The sequence below is a fragment of the Diadema setosum genome, chromosome 19 (genome assembly GCF_964275005.1).
Source record: "Diadema setosum chromosome 19, eeDiaSeto1, whole genome shotgun sequence".
NCBI classification, from domain to species: Eukaryota; Metazoa; Echinodermata; class Echinoidea; order Diadematoida; family Diadematidae; genus Diadema; species Diadema setosum.
In genome coordinates, this window is record NC_092703.1 from 23,926,265 (window position 1) to 23,947,423 (window position 21,159).

The 21,159-nt window shown below is 39.0% G+C and overlaps 1 protein-coding gene across 1 annotated transcript in view; it reads left to right on the forward strand.

Moving 5' to 3' along the window:
• Positions 1 to 4,259: 4,259 nt before the first annotated feature.
• The window catches only part of LOC140242359 (mitogen-activated protein kinase kinase kinase 5-like), a 36,568-nt gene continuing 19,668 nt past the window's right edge, over positions 4,260 to 21,159 (forward strand). The window contains exons 1-17 of the mRNA XM_072322095.1: positions 4,260 to 4,388; positions 4,980 to 5,183; positions 6,339 to 6,538; positions 7,279 to 7,354; positions 7,817 to 7,909; positions 9,274 to 9,380; positions 9,988 to 10,036; positions 10,577 to 10,698; positions 10,911 to 11,023; positions 13,135 to 13,294; positions 13,882 to 14,035; positions 14,533 to 14,652; positions 16,456 to 16,502; positions 17,083 to 17,178; positions 18,579 to 18,666; positions 19,654 to 19,787; positions 20,870 to 20,997. Of these exons, the coding sequence (XP_072178196.1) occupies positions 4,260 to 4,388; positions 4,980 to 5,183; positions 6,339 to 6,538; positions 7,279 to 7,354; positions 7,817 to 7,909; positions 9,274 to 9,380; positions 9,988 to 10,036; positions 10,577 to 10,698; positions 10,911 to 11,023; positions 13,135 to 13,294; positions 13,882 to 14,035; positions 14,533 to 14,652; positions 16,456 to 16,502; positions 17,083 to 17,178; positions 18,579 to 18,666; positions 19,654 to 19,787; positions 20,870 to 20,997 (2,020 nt within the window). The remainder of the gene's footprint in view (positions 4,389 to 4,979; positions 5,184 to 6,338; positions 6,539 to 7,278; positions 7,355 to 7,816; positions 7,910 to 9,273; positions 9,381 to 9,987; positions 10,037 to 10,576; positions 10,699 to 10,910; positions 11,024 to 13,134; positions 13,295 to 13,881; positions 14,036 to 14,532; positions 14,653 to 16,455; positions 16,503 to 17,082; positions 17,179 to 18,578; positions 18,667 to 19,653; positions 19,788 to 20,869; positions 20,998 to 21,159) is intronic.

Sequence of the window (21,159 nt, forward strand, 5' to 3'; positions counted from 1 at the left end):
ATTGCGGTTTTACGCATGAGGGCGTGTGTTTATTTTTCAGGGTGACTCTGGAAAGCTGGAAACTGACGCAGGTGCACTGCTGACATCGAAACCAGTGTTGATGACCGTAATTCCACAATGTTTAGCCTCTTAGTGCTTGAACGGAGAGGATTACATGAAAACTGAGTAAGATTTAAAATTTCTGGTATCATAGTGAAGTCATTGATTGTGACCGATACCGTTCTTGAAGGCCGACCGCGGCCGCTTCCGATGCGATGGTGTAACGCCTAATGTCGTTCGTCGCCCAGTCCCATCTATGGCATATCGTGTTATGATGGACTTGAATGGCAGTAGCAAAAAAAGTCTGGTGTAACAAATTAGAATCTAGATTTAGTGTAGAACCTAATGGCAATAATGCTAGATCTATCAAAATGGTTCCCAGCAAGATACATGTACATGCTACACTTGCACTAGTGTAAGATTGTTGAAAGACTTTTTCATCAGCCTCGCCCTCGGGCAGGGGAGATCAAAATAAGAAGCTCAATCGGCTTTCGCTAATCTGGCCTTTTCTCAGTGCTACAGTGCAGTGGGCAGTGCCTTTCTGACCAGCTATCTTAATCTAGAGTCTAACAGTGTTAGAGATCACTGATTATCCAGTGAAAAACTTTCTAGATTCACAAAATCAGCAAAAGCTGCGCACATGTGTGGACTGTTTCAGTCACTTGCAATCCATTTGCAGTATCATGAAGAGCGTGCGATGTTGATAATTATTTGATATGAAATGAAACATTTTTATCATGTTTATCATTGAAACTGAAATCTCTGTGACAGATGTGGCCTGTGGCTGGGTAACCTTACATAATGTAATTCAATGCTATATACCATTATTAGGCCTTAGGCACTTCATGTGGATGCTGCATACATTGAACCTGGTATGTACTAAGTAGGTTTTGAAAACATCTCTCCTGGTAGACTGAGAGTGACATGATGTGCATGAAAGCTTCTGATTAACATGCTGCTTCTTTACTTTACTTTACTTTAATCCATCAATGCTAGTAGGTCTAGGCCTGTTCATCGATCGATTGGTGGTCATTTGAATCAATCTTTCAATTTCTATGGCAAGGTGTGTGTGTGGAGAGAGAGGATTCAAGACATCTGTTAGTATCTTTCGGGGTCATATACAGATGGCATTTTTTTTCCAGTTGTAGTTGTCTAGTCTGTTTTTGAAGGAGTTCACAGATGGGGCACTGACTACCTCTTTTGGTAGCTTATTCCATGATTCCACCACTCTATTTGAGAAGAAGAATTTTCTAACATCAATGTGAGCGAATGTCTTCTTTAGTTTCAGAGTGTGACCACATGTTCTGTCTTCATTGTTAAGATGTAGCAGGTCAGTGTCAGTGTTATATAAGCCATGGAGATACTGGGAAACATCGATCATATCACCTCTCCTTCTGCGATGGATAAGCGTTGGTAATTTGAGGCGTCTTAACCGGCTTTTGTAGGGTATGTCCTTCAAACTTGGTACCATCTTTGTGGCCCTACGCTGGACATCTTCAAGTCTCCTCTGTTCACCAATCCTGTACGGTGACCATGCTGCTTGACGATACTCTAAGACAGGCCTCACAAGTCCTCTGTACAAAAGTTTGAAGGTGTCCTCATCAATGTTTATGAAAGCTCTTTGTATTACCCCTAGTAGTTTGTTGGACTTGGACACAGCCTGGGAGATGTGATCTTTGAAGGAGAGCTTAGAATCACTCTTTCCACTTCAGATTCTTTCAGGGTTACTGTTTTGTTGCCACTTTTCTTGCAATATTCATGACTTGAGGGTGACCTGCCTATCTTCAACACAGTGCACTTGTCAGGATGAAATCTAAGCTGCCATTCCTCTGCCCATTTCTGCATCTTATTCAGATCAAGTTGCAATTTCTGGGAATCTTCCAAGGTGTCGCTTCTAGCATAAAGTTTAGTGTCATCTGCAGAAAGCTTGATTCCAGACTCAATAGTATTGGGAAGGTCACTAATATAGATCAGGAACAACAGCGGCCCGAGTACGCTTCCCTGCGGAATTCCACTGTGTACTGATGACCATTCCGACTGCTGACCATTTACTACTACTCGTTGTCTTCTTCCAACTAGAAATGCTCTGATCCACCTCAGAGCCTGTTCATGGATACCAAAGGATTCAACTTTCTGCAATAATCGGAGATGCGGTACAGAATCAAATGCTTTCATGAAGTCCATGTAAATGGCATCAATATTACCTCCATCTTCCCGTACATGTGTCCAGTCATTAAGTACTTCCAACAAATGAGTGGTGCAGGAACGACCAGCAATAAATCCATGTTGATGTACAGACAGCATCTCATTTGTTAACATACATTGTATGTTCCATTATTTGTTTTCTCACCATACACTCCAAAATCTTGCATATAATGCATGTAAGGCTCACTGGTCTATAGTTCTTGCTCTCCTGTTTGTTCCCCTTTTTGAAGATTGGGGTAACATTAGCTGACTTCCAATCAGGAGGCAGTTCACCCTTTTCTAGACTCATCTTGAACAGGAGCGCAAGTGGTACATCAAGGACACCTGCTAACTTCTGAAAGAAACGTGGATGTAGTCCATCTGGTCCTTGAGACTTGTTTGGCTTCAGATTCTTTAGCAGCTCAAAAACATCTGTTGGTGAGATATCAAAGTTTGTCAGTGCTGATTCAAAGTTGATTTCTAGAGGTGCCGGCATTTTCTGCATGTCTTCATATGTGAAAACACTTACAATGTATGAAAAAGTCTTGCAACACCTGAGATTTCTCCATGTCTGTTTCTGTGGTAGTTCCATCTGGCTTAATGAGACTGGCAATACTTTCTTGGGCTGTGGTTTTAGTCTTCACATAAGACCAGAAGGCTTTTGGATCCTGCTTGACTCCAGAAGCTATGTTTTTCTCTAGTCTTTTCACTGCCTTCTTACAGGTCCATTTTGCTTGATTTCTTGCTTGAGCGTATATTCTCCAGTCCTCTTCTGTCCTTGTCCGTTGCCATCGTCTATAAAGCTGGTGTTTCTTCTTGACACTTGCTAGTGTGGCTGTATCCATCCACGGTTTCCTATATTGTCCTTTTCTAACATCTTTTTTGGGGGTGTATCTGTCGAAAATCGCTAACACCTTATCTTTAAAGAAATTCCAAGCATTGTCCATTGTTCTGGAAGAAAATTCTCCTTTCCAGTCAATATCACTCAGTTTCTCTATCATTCTGTCGTAGTCTGCCTTAGAATACAGATACTTTACAGGGTTATCTATCCTAATGATTTCTTTTCCTCTGATGTAAAAAATGAGAGTGCAGTGGTCACTTTTACCTATTCCTGCTGTTGTTTGAATGCTTGATATCACGTCCTCCTCATTTGTGAACACGAGGTCTAGTGTATTCGACTGCTGACCAGTGCGATGTCTAGTTGGTTGGTGTTGATGCTGTATTTACAAAGGAATGCGTCCCTTGTGGCTTCTAGAAATTTATTTGCAGGATGATTTAGTCCTTTGCTACATGACTCCATTTCCCAGTCTATTTCTGGAAAGTTCCTTCCAGAAATGTTCTGCATGCAGACAGGGCTTGTTCCAGAAATTCCCTCGGACGTAATGTAAACCTCCTCAGAAGACAATGTGTGGAGAAAATGTGCAACTTTGCTTAGACTGTTGCAATTTTGAATTTGAAATGATCGATGGTTTGCTTTATTTGGAAACACAGTAAGCAAGCACTCGATCTCAGGATTATAAACATCCAAATATTAAACTAATAGCAATGAGAATGAAGTGCCTTGCCTGGGGACAAAATTGCTGCAGCCAGGGCAATTGAAACAGGAATATTGTTATTGAAAGTCTGTTGTCTTATCCATTTGGCCAAAACAGTTCCTCAATACAGTTACAATATAAATTCATTAGAATTGAACTTTGCCCCCCCCCCCCCCAAAAAAAAAAGGAGTATGGAAAAAACAAAACAAAACTTGATCTTCAAAACACCACTCTTTTGATAAAGCAGTTAGTATTTTCCAGTAACTTCAAGGCCTATTTTTTCACAGTGCAGTCTTATCCATATTTTGCCAAATATTTTGTGACTAGAGCCATTAAATTTGTGTTTATTGATTTATGTCTATAGAGTACGGTAATCAACTCTGTTTGCAGCAGGGTGCCTATTTCTTTATATGTACACAGTAGATGGACATTTGTGTGTACAAACTGCACATCTGTATGATTACATTTCATGTTATACCCATTTTATCCACAGTTGGCAACATGTCCACCCTCGGTACCTCTCAGCTCCGCATCGCTTACGTGTTCAGTGACCCGAGCCTGGGCACTCAGAATGCAGAGGAGTGTCTGAAGGCAGCATGCCATCAGGTCAAGAATGTGACACTCTTCAAGGTAGGAGACGTAAAACTTGACGCTTTGTTCAGTTTTCCCTCAGCCCTATTAAAAGTGCACATCTGCTGTTTGACCATGTTTGCTCAATACAATGTAGCTTTTGTATTGACATGCTGTAAAATTGTGTCACATGATACAGGAATGTGAAGAGCTCAAGAAATTGTCTGAGTGTGTGTCTTTTTTTTTTTTTTTTTGCTTGTTAAATGACAACCATAGCCATTACCTTTATATTTGTATTGTTCTGTATTGTCACATATTTTATGCACCAATCAAAGACTGTTGTTGTACCTTGTGCTTTGTATATTGTGCTCAAATATAATTCAGTCACTTTTAATGGTAACTTTTGAAATCACTTTGACATATGGGGTACAGAATTCATAATATTCTGTTCTTTATAATGCAGACTAATTTCCTATACTTCTTTTTTGATATATTCATTTTTATCTTGGGTACTTACTGGTCCAACAGACAGGTTGGACCAGTAGAAAAATGAGTTAGTGTGCAGCCCTGATACCAGATATATATACATGTATATTTCATTTTTTTGTGTTACGTGATGCAATATTTTGTGTGCTCATCACAAACACGTAGGTAAACTTTGAGAAGCTTGATTTCGGCGAGACGGGAGTCCTCGACCGCTTCTATGCCGCCGACGTGGTGGTCGTCGACGTCTCCGTCATGGTCCAGCAGAGGACCCTCTTCTACCACATGGGGGTGCGGGAAAGCTTCGGCAAAGAGAAGAACATTGTCCTATTCAACGACTCTGTTGATCCCGACATTTCAGGGTCACTGGCAGTAAGCACCTTTCCTTCTTATCTACTGTAAATGCACAATTTTTGCACATTTTGCACTTCTTCTGGCTAGCGCGAATTGTAGAACCAATAAAAATATCTTCTTTTTTTTTTGGGGGGGGGGGGGAGCCACGTTTTATACAGGTTGAATCCTGAATCCTGGGTTTTGTCAATGGTGCCTCCCTAGTGCAAGTGTGTGTGTGTGTCTCTGTATGTGTGTGTGCAGTACTCATATTTCTGTGCAGGCTTTCCATTTGAATGGATCAGGCAACAAGACTTTCTGTAAATGGATGAAAACATATGAGCATAAAGCAATTGCGCAGTGCAATTCAAGGAACCGCAAATGTGTTTTTGAGTCACTCAGTGCTAAAAATTAGTCGTGTGAAAATATCAACACTTATAGAAGACATGTATCTATATAATGCCCTCTAGGTTTTTGTTGTTGTAATATGTATGTAAACATAAATCTGGTATTTATGATAGCAGTCATCATGCAATCTGAAAATTATACTGTTAATGATTTGGACTGAAAAAAACAAATGAAAGAATGATAATGATTTTAGACTTCAGTGATTTGCAATTGTTGTTCATTACAGGTTGATATACTTGTTTCATTGCATTCATATGAAATGTTGGTATGTCATGTACAGTGACTTAGGAATCAAACCAGTCATATCCAGTAATGAAAAACAAGAGAAACCTAGCTGGAAATCTTTAATCTAAATCTCTTGTCTATGTCATATGTTACAACACAGCAATGTCTGATATTTCAGTAAGAAATACAAAATCTAAAACATCTTAGATTGGTTGATGCATTTGATATGCCATAAGCCAGATGTATAACTTGTGTATGTATCCATTGGTGTATGTATGTGTGTGTTTACCATGCATGTACATACATTGTATGTATGGTTACACTGTATATTTACATGCATATGTGTACTGTATTGGTATGTACCATGTATGTATTTGAGAACACATAAATGAGAGTATATGTGCATGCATAAATGTATTGATGTATAAATTTATGAACTGATTGATCTGTTTATTTATTCATTTATTGATTCGGGTAGACATTTATTCTTACAGAATTTTTTCAACCCCTTCTGTCTTCTCATTTACTCCCTTCCAATCTCCCTCTCCCCTTCCCCTCCCCCAGCAATCTTGCCATGGATCAGGATACACATTCATCCCGTACAAGCTGGACAGTAAGAATCACTGCTACGTCTGCGACATGGCATGTGTCTTCAGAGCCGGCAAGGCGGCGGATAGGGAGAATGACGAAGCCATGGCCAAACTCTGCCCCTCCCTCACTGACCGGCTGAAAGAGACCATTGACGAAGTCCACATCAGCAACAGGTGAGCTGGCCTGGATGCATTCCATGACACTTGCTCCTGCGACAATTGCTGTCACTAAATATCTGCATGCTAAGCCAAACATAAAACCTACCCACTAACCCTAACCCTAATCCTAATCTTCACATCAAACTAAACCCAAAGCCCCATCACAACCCCAACCCTAGGTCATTGGAGAAAATAAGAGCAGAGCAATTGCCGCAGGAGCAAATGTTGTGTCACCAGCAAGATGATGCGGAATCAGACTTGCGCTGTGTTAGACCTGTGGATGAGATTGTGGACACTTCAGTTTTGAGGTCCATGGTTTGAGCTTGTTGGAAGGACTGTTTGTTTTGAGAAGTCAGAGTTCTTCGAAATGCTTGTGTTATGTCTTATTTCAATTTTAATGATGCTCAGAAGAACACAAAGCATGAGATTTACAACTCAAGAAAATGTCTAATCAACTGCCATTCCTGAAAATATTTGCACTTACAAATGTCAGTGTGTACAGTATAGCACAGAAATCAAATTTATATCCTCATGTACAGGTTCAACGTACTTCAGATGTTCCAACTTGCAATTACGTGATTGCAACCAAGCCCTGACTATTGCCACAATATATCATATTAGCAGTATGTAGATATCTAATGTGGAAACAAAGGCAATGCCTTTGATTTAAGAACAATAGAAATGAAAGCTTGAATGCTGTCTTGGTGTACAGACGGAAATATTCACATTTTGTCACCGATTTGATTCTTTTTCAGGAGCAATGCCAGAGAAGTCCTGCTGAATGACATTCGTAAAGCTCGTATGAAACTGAAGGGAGAGAAGCTAGAAAAGGTGAGTTCTGTGTATGCCATGTATTTTGCAGTACTTGATTTTCGCAAATTTCTTGAGTCGGGTGCTATTCGCAAATTTTACCACACACAAATATATTGATATTGATCCTGACATGAATGTCATGTGCACCTGTACATTTCTCCTGAAAAGATCTGTTTGAGCAGTAAAGAGTATTGAGATGATTAGGAAGGTGAGAGAAAATGAGAATCTAAGAATTTCTTAATGTTTTCTCTCATTAAATTACATTATTAAATTCCATATTCTTCTCTACCCAAACAGACAATTTCAGGTCCGCACACATGTTGAACCACAAATGCTACTGAAACACCTAAAGGTTCTCTTGCACATGAAATTTAACATGCACATACATTTGTGTGCTTTGGCCATTGTCTATTGTGGAAAGTCAATTTTGATAAATGGGGTTTTCATACCGTTATGTCATGGCTGTTTTTTTTTTTACAGGAACTTGGCAACCTCAAATCCAGGATGGATGAGCAGCTATTACTGAGTGGGGACATCGTGCACCAGTTTCTTCTCTCATACAGGGAAATTCAGGTAAAAGATATGATTTTCACAGTCTATCTCTGATCCCAGGGCACCAGAAACAACATCCTTATTCGCCTTTGTTGTCTTTACTTTTACAGAGTTTGTGAAACTAAAACTAATTCCTTCCTCTGCTTTGCATAGTTTTGGTTTCAATTTGTTTGTTTATTCATGTATATGAGGAATTGTGTAAGTTCATGTATGATATTGTACATTGTATTTGTGTGTCTGTTTGTGTATGTGTTCAATGGTATACAGCCCAAGATTGCCAAGAGTTACATATTTCCGTCTTTGCTCTGTTCTGGTGTTTACACTGCATCTCGTTATCATTTATGATATTTGCATAAAAGGGAATGTGAGGTTGTACACAGTTATTAGTGTACTTTGCCAGACAGTTTTCATCAATGACATCTCCATCAGTACATCCACTGCACAAATACATAATGTATGTTACACTGCCTCGTGCAAAGAATGCATTTTTTTCCCTTTTGATAGAGGCAAATATTAACTCTGTCAATTTGTTTTGCGTGGCATAAAAGCCCGAACACGTAATAAACTCGAAGCTTCAGATAAGCACTATACAAACATACTTTTTTTTATTGATAGGTTGCCTACAATGTAATGCACAGCTTGTAAAGTAATGGGTAGGGATGTGTAGCTTTGGATACCATGTTGAAAACATACATGTAGTTGGTGCCTGCCACAGTATTTTATATTAATGTGAAACATGATTGGTAGGGTTTACCGCTGAAATGAGGTCCTTTGGATGAGGTTCTTCATGTGTACAAAGGAAATTGGTGAAGTGTCCAATTCAGTGGATTACTAAGTGAGGTGAAGACATCAACACCTTTGCCAGTTTCAATATGTGGTTGTGGCTAATCATCACTGATTTTTGAAAACATGTGAGGTTTTAAAATTCAATACCTTACTTATTTCGAGTCCATTTTTAATGAAACCTCTTCTATTGTGTTCATCTGATTTTACACTTTGCAGTAAAGCTAACTTGAAAAGAGTGTGGAATTATACTTTAATCAAATCAGTATTGTTTTGATACACTATTCCAAAGAAGCATCAGAAACTTTTAAATTCAATGATTTTCTTATTTTAGGGCCTATCTTAACCCATTGAGGACAACTGATTTTGGTACAAATGCATTTCCCATAGATGCCTGCCTGAGTATATTTGTGACTAGTCTTCAACGCGTTAATAAAACCTATTCATCTGTGCTATGTGATTTTACTCTGAGCATGAAACCCAAGTTGGAAATACAATCTGTACGCTGTAATGTGGAGTTACGCATTTTGGTCAAATCTGTATTTTGATTTGATACACCATACTGAAATGATCTCCTGTACTCTTTATTCTGCCCTTGACAGGATTACAATGCCATGGTGTCACTAGTAGAAGACATCAAACAGCTTCCCAATGATCATGTGACTGACAAGCCCGCCATCTTGCATCTCTACGCCTTTGCCCTAAACAGGTTAGTTTGGAACCTGTTACCATTTTTTTTCTTCTTTTTTTTTAGCATCAGAAACAAATGATTTTAAAATATTGCCCTTGAGAGAACTGTGCATACCCTTTCACCATTTGGTCTGCATCAGAATCGAAAGCTTGTGAGACTCTGCTCTTTGCAGAATACTTGTAGCGTCATAATCACAAAGTAAAGTTCCCGTTAAAGCCCTCCTCCCCCTCATTTTGTAAACTCTTTGCAAAAGCCATAGGTCCAGTCATATGGTGGTATTTCCTAGTATGCCAAGACATCCGTAGAGTAATGGAAATTAAATTTGGAACCATATCAAGAATTTTGTCGTATTTCATTTTCTCATGTAATTGATGTCTGTGTTGACCACAAGTACATTACATTCTTGTTTCAAATGTTGCAGTCGATTATTTCATCACTCTTTTGTTTTTATAGTTTTAAAATTGTGCGTATTTTTAAAATGCAGAACTTGCTGTCATCCAGTGTCAATGAATACGCCTAGTATGCGTGGTTTTCACAAGTGTGATACTTCATAATTTTGAAACATTGTAATAAATGTATTCTGAGACCATTTTCATTTTCCCTTATCATCTCATAAATCTTGCAGGAGGAAAAAGCCTGGTGACAGAGAAAAAGCTGTAACTGTCATCACAAAGGTAATACAGCCATTCTTCTCTGTGAAATTCTTTCTTCAAACTCAATACTTTGGATTTGATATCTGTGTGCTTATTGGATTTGAACGTTGCCATCATACTGTGCCATTGTTCTGTATGGGAACACTATGAGAAAAATATGTGTCCACCCTACTTCACATCACTCTGTGTGATGTAAAGTAAGGTGCAAATCTAATCATAATGATTATGATTGTGATGATAATGATACTGCATTTATAGTTATAGTTTAGGTTAGTCCTGATTTAACATGAAATGAGATCCTGTTTATAGTGCCAATGCAAAATGTTAAATACATACAAACTTACTCTTCATTTTAGTCTTATCTCGGACAAAAATTTTCAAATGCTATCTTTGTCAAAAAATATTCTGTCACATGAAGATTTGTAACTCAAGAAATAACAGATTTTGAGGTCTTTGAATGTTGCTAGAGCATGTGCACTGTACCCAGATTCCTGTGGTACAATGCAAACTAGAAAGTAGCTCTTCTCCATCAGACACTATGATTTCTTATGTCCATGGCAGGGTCTGGAAAGTGAGGAAAATCAGGTTCCGGACATGTTTTGTCTGTGCGGCAGGATTTACAAGGACATCTACACCGAATCCAACTATTTGGATGCTGAGAGTAGGGACCATGCTATCCACTGGTGAGTGTGTATCTGCTAGACAACCAAGCTTCAGCCTAACAGCTAGTGCTGGATCTTATCCTTTCCTTTAGTATTCATGCTCATGATTTTTAACATGTCTACGACTAACACACTGAATAATCAGTCCTTATGTATGTCGATGAAAGGCACTGTGTCGCTCAGTTGCAAGCTTTACATTTGTATGCCCGTTTCTGTTTTTTTTTTGCCTGTAGGTACAGAAAGGGCTTTGAGGTGCAGCCCAACGAGTATGCAGGCATCAACCTGGCCACCCTCTTGGTTCTCTCGGGTCAGGAGTTCACCAAGTGCCCAGAGTTGCAGAAAATAGGTACATATACTGTACTTTCTCTCATTAGGCACTCTGCATGTTTCCATCAGATGCCACTTCCCTGTTATTTGCTGGCAAGCAGTGTCCACAAGAGTGCCTCAAGAGTTTTGAGAAGATGTGTAAATATTTGGCAAAGATCTCTCTTGTGGCATTATTTTCTCGGAGAAGACTCAACAAAGTGACATCATGCTTTTTGTATTTGTCCTCATGTGATATCTTTACCAAAGGCTAGGGAAATGAACATGTTTTCTATTTAAAATTCAGTCATTCTGCAAAAGGGATCATTGAGTTTACGTTGAGTATTCACATTCTGTAAACATGACACATTTGCCATATCATACGTACATGTACATCATGCGTGGAATTTTGTTTTTCTTCAAATAACTGGTTTTAATTATCTTGAAAATGATAGAACTATTCCATCTCTAAAATCATCAGTATTGAAATATTGTCTGTCACTAAGTTGTGTTCATTGTCATTGTAAGAAAACAGGAATGGCAGAATTAATTGAACTTTATGAGCTGGTACTTCTTGTCATAACAGTATCAGTATTTGATTTCAGATTTTTGTGTATAACCCAAATGTCATTTCTGTTCACAAGTGTAAATCTTCATCAGTGATCTTTTTTTTTTTTTTTTTTTTTTTTTTTTTGATTCACCCTTTGTTTGGACTCAGCAATACTTAGAGGGGTTGAAAAAATTTATACAAGTGATCTACAGCCTTTCATTTATGATTTCAGTAGCAGTGTAACAGATTGAGTGAAAACTTGGCATGATGGTGAACAACCTTCTGGGCACGCAGTTACATTCGCGTTGTAAAGAAAGTATTTGCGATGGTCTTTTAGTCTTATTGTTCCTGATGTGATTACCAGTATGACTGGATTGATGAGGGTCTTTGCATTACACACAATGCTATGGTGTTGAATTTAAACACTTAGCGTGGTGATTGACAGTGTCAGTGTTTGTTGATTTTGTGTATTTCTTTTCATTATTTCATCATACATAATGCTATGCTGTATAGAAGAAAAGTTAGTATGAGTGGTTGAAGTCTGTCATGTACAGGTTATTTAGCCATATTACCAAATCAGTCGATGTTGATTTGAAAAAAAAAAATAGTGTTTGGTTGCTCGCTGACAGCTATGTGCATTTATTTATTTGTGTGTGTTTCCTCTTTGTGCAATCAAGGCGTGACGCTGAACATTGTGGCGAGCAAGCAAAGTAAAGATAAAAGTTTACCAAGAAAGTTATTTATAGCATTACTTCTTAGTTGATAACAGTTTTCCTGAATCAGATATGGTGTTGGATTGTAGACAGTGATCATCCGGTCAGCTGGGGTCTCATTGTTCATTTGTTTTTGTTGATTTGTTTATCTTTATCCCAGCATGCATGACATCTGCTGGGCAGACAGAATATAGTTTACACTGATTCATATTTTAATATCTTGGATGATCGGTCGTATCAGTGAGTCAACTGGTTTTGAGTTAGAATAGTAGTGGTGTGATGAGCAACTATTGCTCCTTTCATTTGTTTGTTTTTGTCTCATCAGGTATGGTGATGCTAAAACAAAAAATCTGCTTGGCAAGCAGTTATAGTTTACAGTTATTCACATTTTCATTTCTCAGGTGGTCAGCAGTATCACTAAATCAAAGGGTGTCGTGATCAATTGGATCATTTGATCATTAACTCCTCTCTCTTTGTATGTTTGTCCGTTTGTTTGTGTGTTTGTTTTTGTTCCATCAGGCATGATGCTGAACAACCTACAACTGTACTGGTCAAGTAAAGTAAAGCAAAAATTTAAGTCATCCTGGTATCACTTTTGGGTGGTTAGTGGTATCACTCACAACATTGAATGTTTGGTTACTTAGTTTCTCTTTGTTTATTTGTTTGCTTTTTTGTGTTTGTTCCATCAGGTACAGTGTATGATGCTGAACAACCTTTCGGGCAAGCAAAGGAGAGCAAAACTGTACAAAAACTACTCTGTTAATCACTTTCTCAGTGGTTAATAGCAGTATTATTGAATCAGTTGATGTTGTGTTGTAAACATTTAATTTGTGGTTTGTTGGTGTCTCTCTGTTCATTTGTGTGTTTTTTTGTTTGTGTTTGTCCCATCAGGTATGACGCTGAACAACCTGTTGGGCAAGAAAGGCAGCCTGGCCTCATTGGAGGACTACTGGGATGTGGCCACCTTCTTCGAGATAAGTGTGCTGGCCGGCGACTTCAGCAAGGCTTCGCAGGCTGCTGAATGCATGTTCAAGCTGAAGCCGCCCATCTGGTGAGAGATGATGACCAATTTTCCGTCCTATGTTGTCCTTGTTGTTCAAAAGTCATTTGGTTCGATGATTAGACCATTATTCACCTGGGATATCACTTCCCAATCTTTTGTCTTGTGATGATTAACTTAATGAAGTAATAATGATCCCCATCTCTCTTGGATGGAAATAGAGTGCATACTCAGACATGAATTGGTGGGACTACACTAAAAATGGCTTCACTGTCAAGACAATAATTTTGTCAGTACTTCCCTGCATGATGGGAAAACAACAAACCTCTCTTTCCGTCCTTGTCACAAAATTGTATTCCATGGAGCAATCTTTGAATGCAGAGCTGACATTTACTCTACAGCAGATGAAACTGTCAATTGTGGTAGAAATTCATTATTTGTTTTATGAAATATTTTACACTTGACAGTAGTTAAAAGGATTGTACAACCATACTGAGGCCATGCAGAGAGAAATTTGCTAGCTCCCAGCTAAGCAGCTAGTAATGCACATAAAATTAAATCATTGAATCAGACAAAGCTTTGCCCCCCTGTGATAGACATAATAAACATCTAGATTTTCTTGCTGTTTTTCCCCCAAGGTACCTCAAGTCCACCCTGGGCAACATCCAGATGATCTGCCGGGTGCGTCCAACTTCCGATGAGGACCCTACCATCGATCAGCAGCTCTTCAACTTCTGGCTGGACTTCTTCGTCGAGGCCACGAAAGAGTCGGTCACCGACGTCCGCTTTCCGGTGAGTGAGGGCCACAGATGGAGGAGTTTTCTTGAGAAATGAGAATGAAGCACAATGACTCAGATTTCATGCTCAAAACTTTCCACAAGTAATGTTATAGCTGTACCTGCAGACTCATTCTTTTGATTCACAAAGGTTTCCAGACTAACTGGACTTGAAAGTTTGAGCTCACCATGACTGAAAGCAAAGGTATTAGTACTTGGTTTACAGATCCTGACTAGCCGTTCTTTGCCTATTTCTGTCTAAAAGCTGACTACTGTTGGATCATGAGCTAATTTCAGTATTTGTAAGATGGAATTATTTGCAGTGACCATGGCAACAATCAAAATGCTTACAGTTTTTTTTCTTTTCTTTTTTTGTTCATTTCCTTTAAATGGCCATAGTAACTGCATTAATTTCAGCAATGCGATGCTATATTGCAGTGCTTTAGTATTGTTTTGTCTTATTGTTTTGTTTTGTGTTTTTTTTTTCCATGTGGTTTCATTCTTTACAAATAGGTACTGGTCCAGGAGCCAAGCAAAGTCTACAAGCCAAGCTACATCACCATCAACGATGGCGACGACGAGATCGAACAGTCCGTCCGCCTCTGGCACGTAGCCATTGAAAAGGATTGTAGGGTAGGTGTCATGGTTCTATGTAACTCTCAGGTCTAGGCCCAGTCTGATATAACATCTGCCTTTTGTTTTTTTATTAAAAGAAGAGTGACTATGAGAGATTATGGTGATGACAAGATTAAAAGATTAGCTGCTTGCCACCATTGATAGAGATTAGGAAAGCAGGTGTCCTTGTTTTTATGTAAACCGTAAGGGTAAGGATTGGTTGGTGGAGATATGTCCACAGCTCTCAATATTTAGAGATATACATTGTGCATGTATGCTCAGAGATATAACTGAGGAAAGAACTAATCTATGTTGGGACATTTACTTTCACTTTAGTTGTCTAGTGTCACTTGTAAGAGGATGAGAAGAAATAGAGTTTGTCTTTCATCAGACATGAAAGTCAATGAAGTTACAGAAATTCTTGTATGGCTTTTAAGGTTGACAACAGAATCTGTTGTGTACTTTGGATTGTACCACTAATACACTTGCTGTCAAACATCTTTGCTTAATGCTATGTGATTTGTTGACGCCTCTGTGAGTGCATGAAGTATCATAGATAAGGGGCAATGTCATGATGTGCTGTTCATTGAAATTATGTCAAAACCATAAATCATTTTCAGTCATCCTATGGATACCCTTGGAAATCTTGAAATAATTTATTATATATATATATATATATATATATATATATATATATATATATATATATATATATACACTATATATATAGATATATATACACTTGATGATTCTATCCTTCTATGAAGAGTGCTCGATATCCTCAAAGGAAGAGCTTTAGACAGAAGTATTGCAACAAGTTCACTCGGTTGACATCAGGTTCATCCGTATTTTATTGCTACTCGGAGTTTCATGCCACCTTCATTTAGGGGCAATCATCAGGCAATGATTAAATACATCCCAGAAATGCATTTGGATTGAATTAACGCATTTTTAGCGCGTGATACCAAAACAAAAACAAAACAAAACAAACTATACGCGCCTGGACCATAGGGACCAGTGCACACTGATATCCATTATTACGTATATCGGGCAATGATTAAACCGTTGGACAATGCATCGACATCATAGTTACCAGTATGCGCTGGTAACTACGGTCATAGCGCACAAGCTTATGATGTCGATGCATTGTCCAACGGTTTAATCATTGCCCGATATACGTAATAATGGATATGATTAAGTGCACACTGGTCCCTATGGTCCAGGCGCGTATAGTTTGTTTTGTTTTGTTTTTGTTTTGGTATCACGCGCTAAAAATGCGTTAATTCAATCCAAATGCATTTCTGGGATGTATTTAATCATTGCCTGATGATTGCCCCTAAATGAAGGTGGCATGAAACTCCGAGTAGCAATAAAATACGGATGAACCTGATGTCAACCGAGTGAACTTGTTGCAATACTTCTATATATATATATATATATATATATATATATATATATTTTTTTTTTTTTTTTTTGGCAACGCATGTGGCGTTCACATGCATTGTACTCATAAGCCTTGTATGCCCACTCTGAGCCATCTGATGTGAAAGCTTGACTGTCTTTTGTGTGGTACAGATTGTAGAGTGTTCCTTTAGGATGTGTGTTGCTATTGAGAGCATGTTTGTACACCGCACATTCATTTCTCAGTCTGGAAAGAGTATAAGCTCTGTCGGTCATACATGGGCCTACCCTTGGCTCGAATCAGATACAATATGGCATGTAAAAAAAAAAAATCATTTTAATCAATGACCTTCAATGTGGCCAATGTACGAGATCATACTGGACAAGTCCTTGAACACTTTCTGATCTATCTTTTGGCAGGAAATCAGCGAATGGCTCTTCAATGTATCATCCATTAAAGGAATCAGGTGAGGATAAAGAAAAGAACTTTTATTAAAGAGGCTGTTTTGATTACAGTTTGAAATGCTCGTGCATTACATCTGTGCTCTTTCTCAGAAAAGAAAAAGAAAAAGAGAGTTTAGCTGTCGCAACACATTTAGATGAAGCATCACCACCAATATCATGCTGCCATGAAGAAAGATGAGGAAAATTGCAGACTGTTCAGTTGTGGAAGCATCATGTGTCATGTAGGGGTGATATATATATATTTTTTTTACTCCCTTTTTTCCCCCCTACCAAGGCTTTTATGATGCTATGTGTATGTATGGATTACAAGGGACTACAAAAAAAAAATTACAAAAAGAAAAGAAAGTTGGTGGGAAGCTTATTATGCAATCAGTCTGTGCAAATCAAGGTGGAAATAAACCTTTTTAGGCTGATGTGCTTTGATGGAAGAGATTGGGAAATACATTCTTGATCAATAGATATATCAAATACAAGTCTGTATAATATGTTCCCAATGGATGAATGAATTATAGGAAACATACTCAATTGATAGATATGAAACATACAAATAGAGTGTTTGAAATCTTATCTTTACTTTACCAGTACTTACAAGAGAGACGACAGATGCCTCTTCCTGTATGTCCAGCAAAATGCCGATGATTTCCAGCTGTACTTCCCATCCTCACATCTCAGACAAAGGTGAGAAGAGTGAACACACAGAAATACATTGATGGGACTACACAGATTGCAGTTCCACCTTGTAGACATCTGTCTTCTTCTTTACATCCCATGATGATGAGAAATCTGAAAGTTACAAAGTCTTTTCTTCTCAATTTTTCCCTTCTCCAACTCTTATGTTTCAAACATCATCAGATATTTTAGAATAACTTCCATCTGTCTGTCTGTCTGTCTGTCTGTTTATTTATCTCATCTTTTCTGTGTTTCTATTTCATTTGGCAATATGTGCCAGATTATCTGAATCCTGTTCTTCAAGGCCTCATTTTATTAAAGAGGCGTCCATGGGTGAGTTCGAGCATTCTAAAGCGAACCAAAGCGAACTGAACTAAAGCGTACCGTACCATGCCAATTTTGGAGCGTTCGAGCGCTCTGTGGAGAAAGCGTACTCATGAGTTATTTTTAGAAAGGTCACGCTTGTTTGTAGCAAGAATGTCATTCACCCCTGGCGCTTGAACTACTTACAGCTGTCCAGAACAAAGAGAATGATGTTTTTGAATCGTGACATATGCGCATGATACGCGCATGCTTTACAACGAACTTTTGGTACGCTTTGGTACGCTTTTGGAGCACATCGGGAATGGTCCACTTTTGGCTTGGTACAGTACGGTACGGTACACTTCAGGAGCGTTCGAACGCTCCTCTGGCGCGGGTACGGTATGGTACAGTTCGCTTTAGGAGAGCGCTCGAAAGCATCCATATTCAAGTGTGAAAGAATGATTGATATGTACATTTCTGAGTTTGCTTTATTTTCAAATGCTGCCTTTTTTTTTGTTCTTTTCTTTTTAACCCACCACTACATGGGTTAAAGGGAGATATCATTCCTTGTATGAATACTGTGATGTAACCTTTAATAGTAGGATGGAACTTTGATAAGCAGGATTATGTGATCATAAGTGGCACATTTATCTATCTAGGATTTGACCTTTTTTTTTTCCCAAGGTGACTAGAAGATATTTTGAGCACCTTGCAAAAAAGAAAAAGAAAAAGATGGAAATTCTCAGAAGGTTTGTTCCTGTTTTTTTTTTCTTGCTAAATATCTTGTTCTATTTAGCGAATGAAATTCTGGAGCAAGTTGCCATGTTTGAGTTAATTGTTGCACAGATTAGATTGGGGCTTATTTGGGAGGGATACAGGTATTCATGCCTTTGGTGAGTAATCTGTTTAATCCTGCTCCAGAAAGTGAAAATATCAAGGGTTAAAGGGTCTTAATCTTATGCTGTGCATGCACGCAGTGATCTTGCAGGAAATTTGTGCTCCTATGAGTAACACAGGCCATGCGCTGGTCTGTGAGATTTGCAAAAGTGCATTGTCACAAGCATATGGACTATGGTGTAAAACCTCTGCTCCCTCTTCTTCCCCAGATTCCACGAGCTGATCATGAATATGCTGGGCGGCAGGGCGGTGATCGGCGCAGAGGTCGACTCGGACTTGAACGACGAGCCGATACAGGTGAGACGTAATTGACGAAACATACTTTCTTTGCTGTGATCATTCAGTGATAGACATTACCACATTACACTTGTCACCCAGTGTAGCAATACATCTAAAAAATAAAACAAGATGCTGCAGTGTGATCTTCGGGTGCGTTCAAGCGCTCTGAAGCAAACCAAAGCGAACTGAACTAAAGTGTACCGTACCGTACTGTCCCAGTTTTGGAGCGTTTGAGCACTCTGTTGAGAAAGCATGCCTCATTAGCTATTTTTAGAAGAGGTCACGCATTTTGTAGCAAGAGGGTCATTCACCTGGCGCGCTTGAACTACTTCTAATTGTACAGATGTCCCGAACAAAGAGAATGATGTCTTTGCATTATATGACGTAGGCGCATGGTACGCGCATTCTCACATGCGAACTTTTGGTACCCTTTCGGAGCACATTGGGAAGTGGTCCACTTTGGGCTTGGTACAGTACGGTACGGTACAGTTTAGGGGTGTTTGATTGCTCCTCTGGCGCGGGTACGGCACGGTACAGTTCGCTGTAGGAGAGCACTCGAACGCACCCTATGAGTGGCTAGGGGAGATTTCCATGAGAATAGCATTGTCAGTTTAGAGTGTGGTTGGAGAATTTAATATCTCACATCTTCTGACGGTGGCCACTTTTGCTCTGTCATCTGCCCAAATGTGATTTTCATGAAATGATATAATAAGCAAAATTACACTGTACCAATGTGAAAAAAAAGAAAGAAAAAATAACCAGAGATTTCGTGCGATCAAATTAACTAGTAAGATTATTTAATAATTCAACTGTGTTTAACTTTGTTGTCAGCTAATAAACTGACTTCTGTACATCATGCACACATGACCATAAACAAAGTTAAATAGAGGATGGTAAGAAATCAGGATACAGTTTAAAAGGAAAGAAAAAATAAGAGTATAGACTAAGGAATTTAGAAAATATAATTGTAACAAACGAAATGTTTCCTTCACTGTGACGTTTCAGACGGAGTACGAGCTGACTGAAAACCGCGAGCGAGTGATCCTGGGTCGCGGGACGTACGGCGTGGTGTATGCTGCAAGAGACTGCCGGACGCAGGTTACCGTAGCGGTCAAGGAGATTCCCATCAAAGACATGAGGTGAGGTGGTTCATCTCCCCTCTAACTCTCTTAGCACCAATGATGAGTTTACTTTGTAAAGGATCAGTGGTGTTCAAGATTATTGAGCCCAAGAGAGTTAAACCTTCCCTAAAAGATCATTTGCTGGCACAATATGAAAAAAGCACAATATAAAAAAAAGAACAATAGCTCTGCTTTGAGATATTATTCACAATTTACAACAACACATTTATGTAATCCCCTTCTTGTTATGACAGGAGAGGAAGTAACAATTAGGAGATGGGGAGGAAAAGGGAGCAGTGTAGGGGTGTTGTTGGACTGGATTTGTCACCATTTTCTCTTTGTGATTTCATAAATTGCCACTTTGTAGGAAACATCCACTCGGTGCATCTCGTGTGGGATGGTCATGATCGGAAGGATGGTCTCAGGAGTCTTCTCATGATTCTAATTTTGATTCAAGTAACTTTTAGCCAAATGTTCCATACATGTAAAATATCATACCAATAGTTGTTTTACATTGCTTGTATGTGTATGTTTGGTGCTATTTTACCCCTTTAACCCCCCCATCTGTTCATCTGTTTGGTGGAATGAGACTTGCTCACTCTGTGAGGTGACCTTGAGATACAGAAATTATCTCAGTTTAAGGATGAGATGTGGATAAGTAAGACAGGAAATTGATATCTCATACATGTTGTGTTGCCCACAGAATGTATTTTGTCTGTCCCTTTTTACTGGAAATTGACCATGGCTGTGGCTAAAAATGATATGGTTTTGCAGATATGCACAGACTGTGTGTTTTCTAAACAGTAACATTGGGTAAAACTTTCCTGTCTGAAGGGAATTTTCTTTTACCTCATACTTGTGGGACAAAGGAGTGAGGTGTAGTCACATTGTGTCAATCTTGGGTAGTTTAACTCAGAACTCATTTGTCAGATGTATATGCCATCATCTACTATTGTTGCTGCTACCACTAATATTACAACTACTGCAAACACCACTGTATCCAAATGGTCACCTTCAATCCTGCTCATCATCTAGTGATGAGTAAGCTGGGAAGAAAGTCTCACAGTCATTCTTTGTGTATGTTCCTCTGTCCATTGTAGAGAAGTACAACCCCTCCACGAGGAGATCCTCCTCCACTCCCGGCTGAGCCACAAGAACATCGTCAAGTACCTCGGCTCAGAGGCGGAGGGGAGCATCTTCAAGATCTTCATGGAGCAGGTGCCTGGAGGTGAGAATAAGTCCTTCTGTCTATCTGTCTGTCCACTTCTTTTTCCCTCTCTTTCTGTCTCTTTCCTTTCCTTTCCCCATCTCTTTTCTCCCTCTCTCCCTTTCCATTTTTCCTTCCCCTCTCTCTGTCTTTGAGTGTGATTTGAGTGCTTTCTTAAAGGAT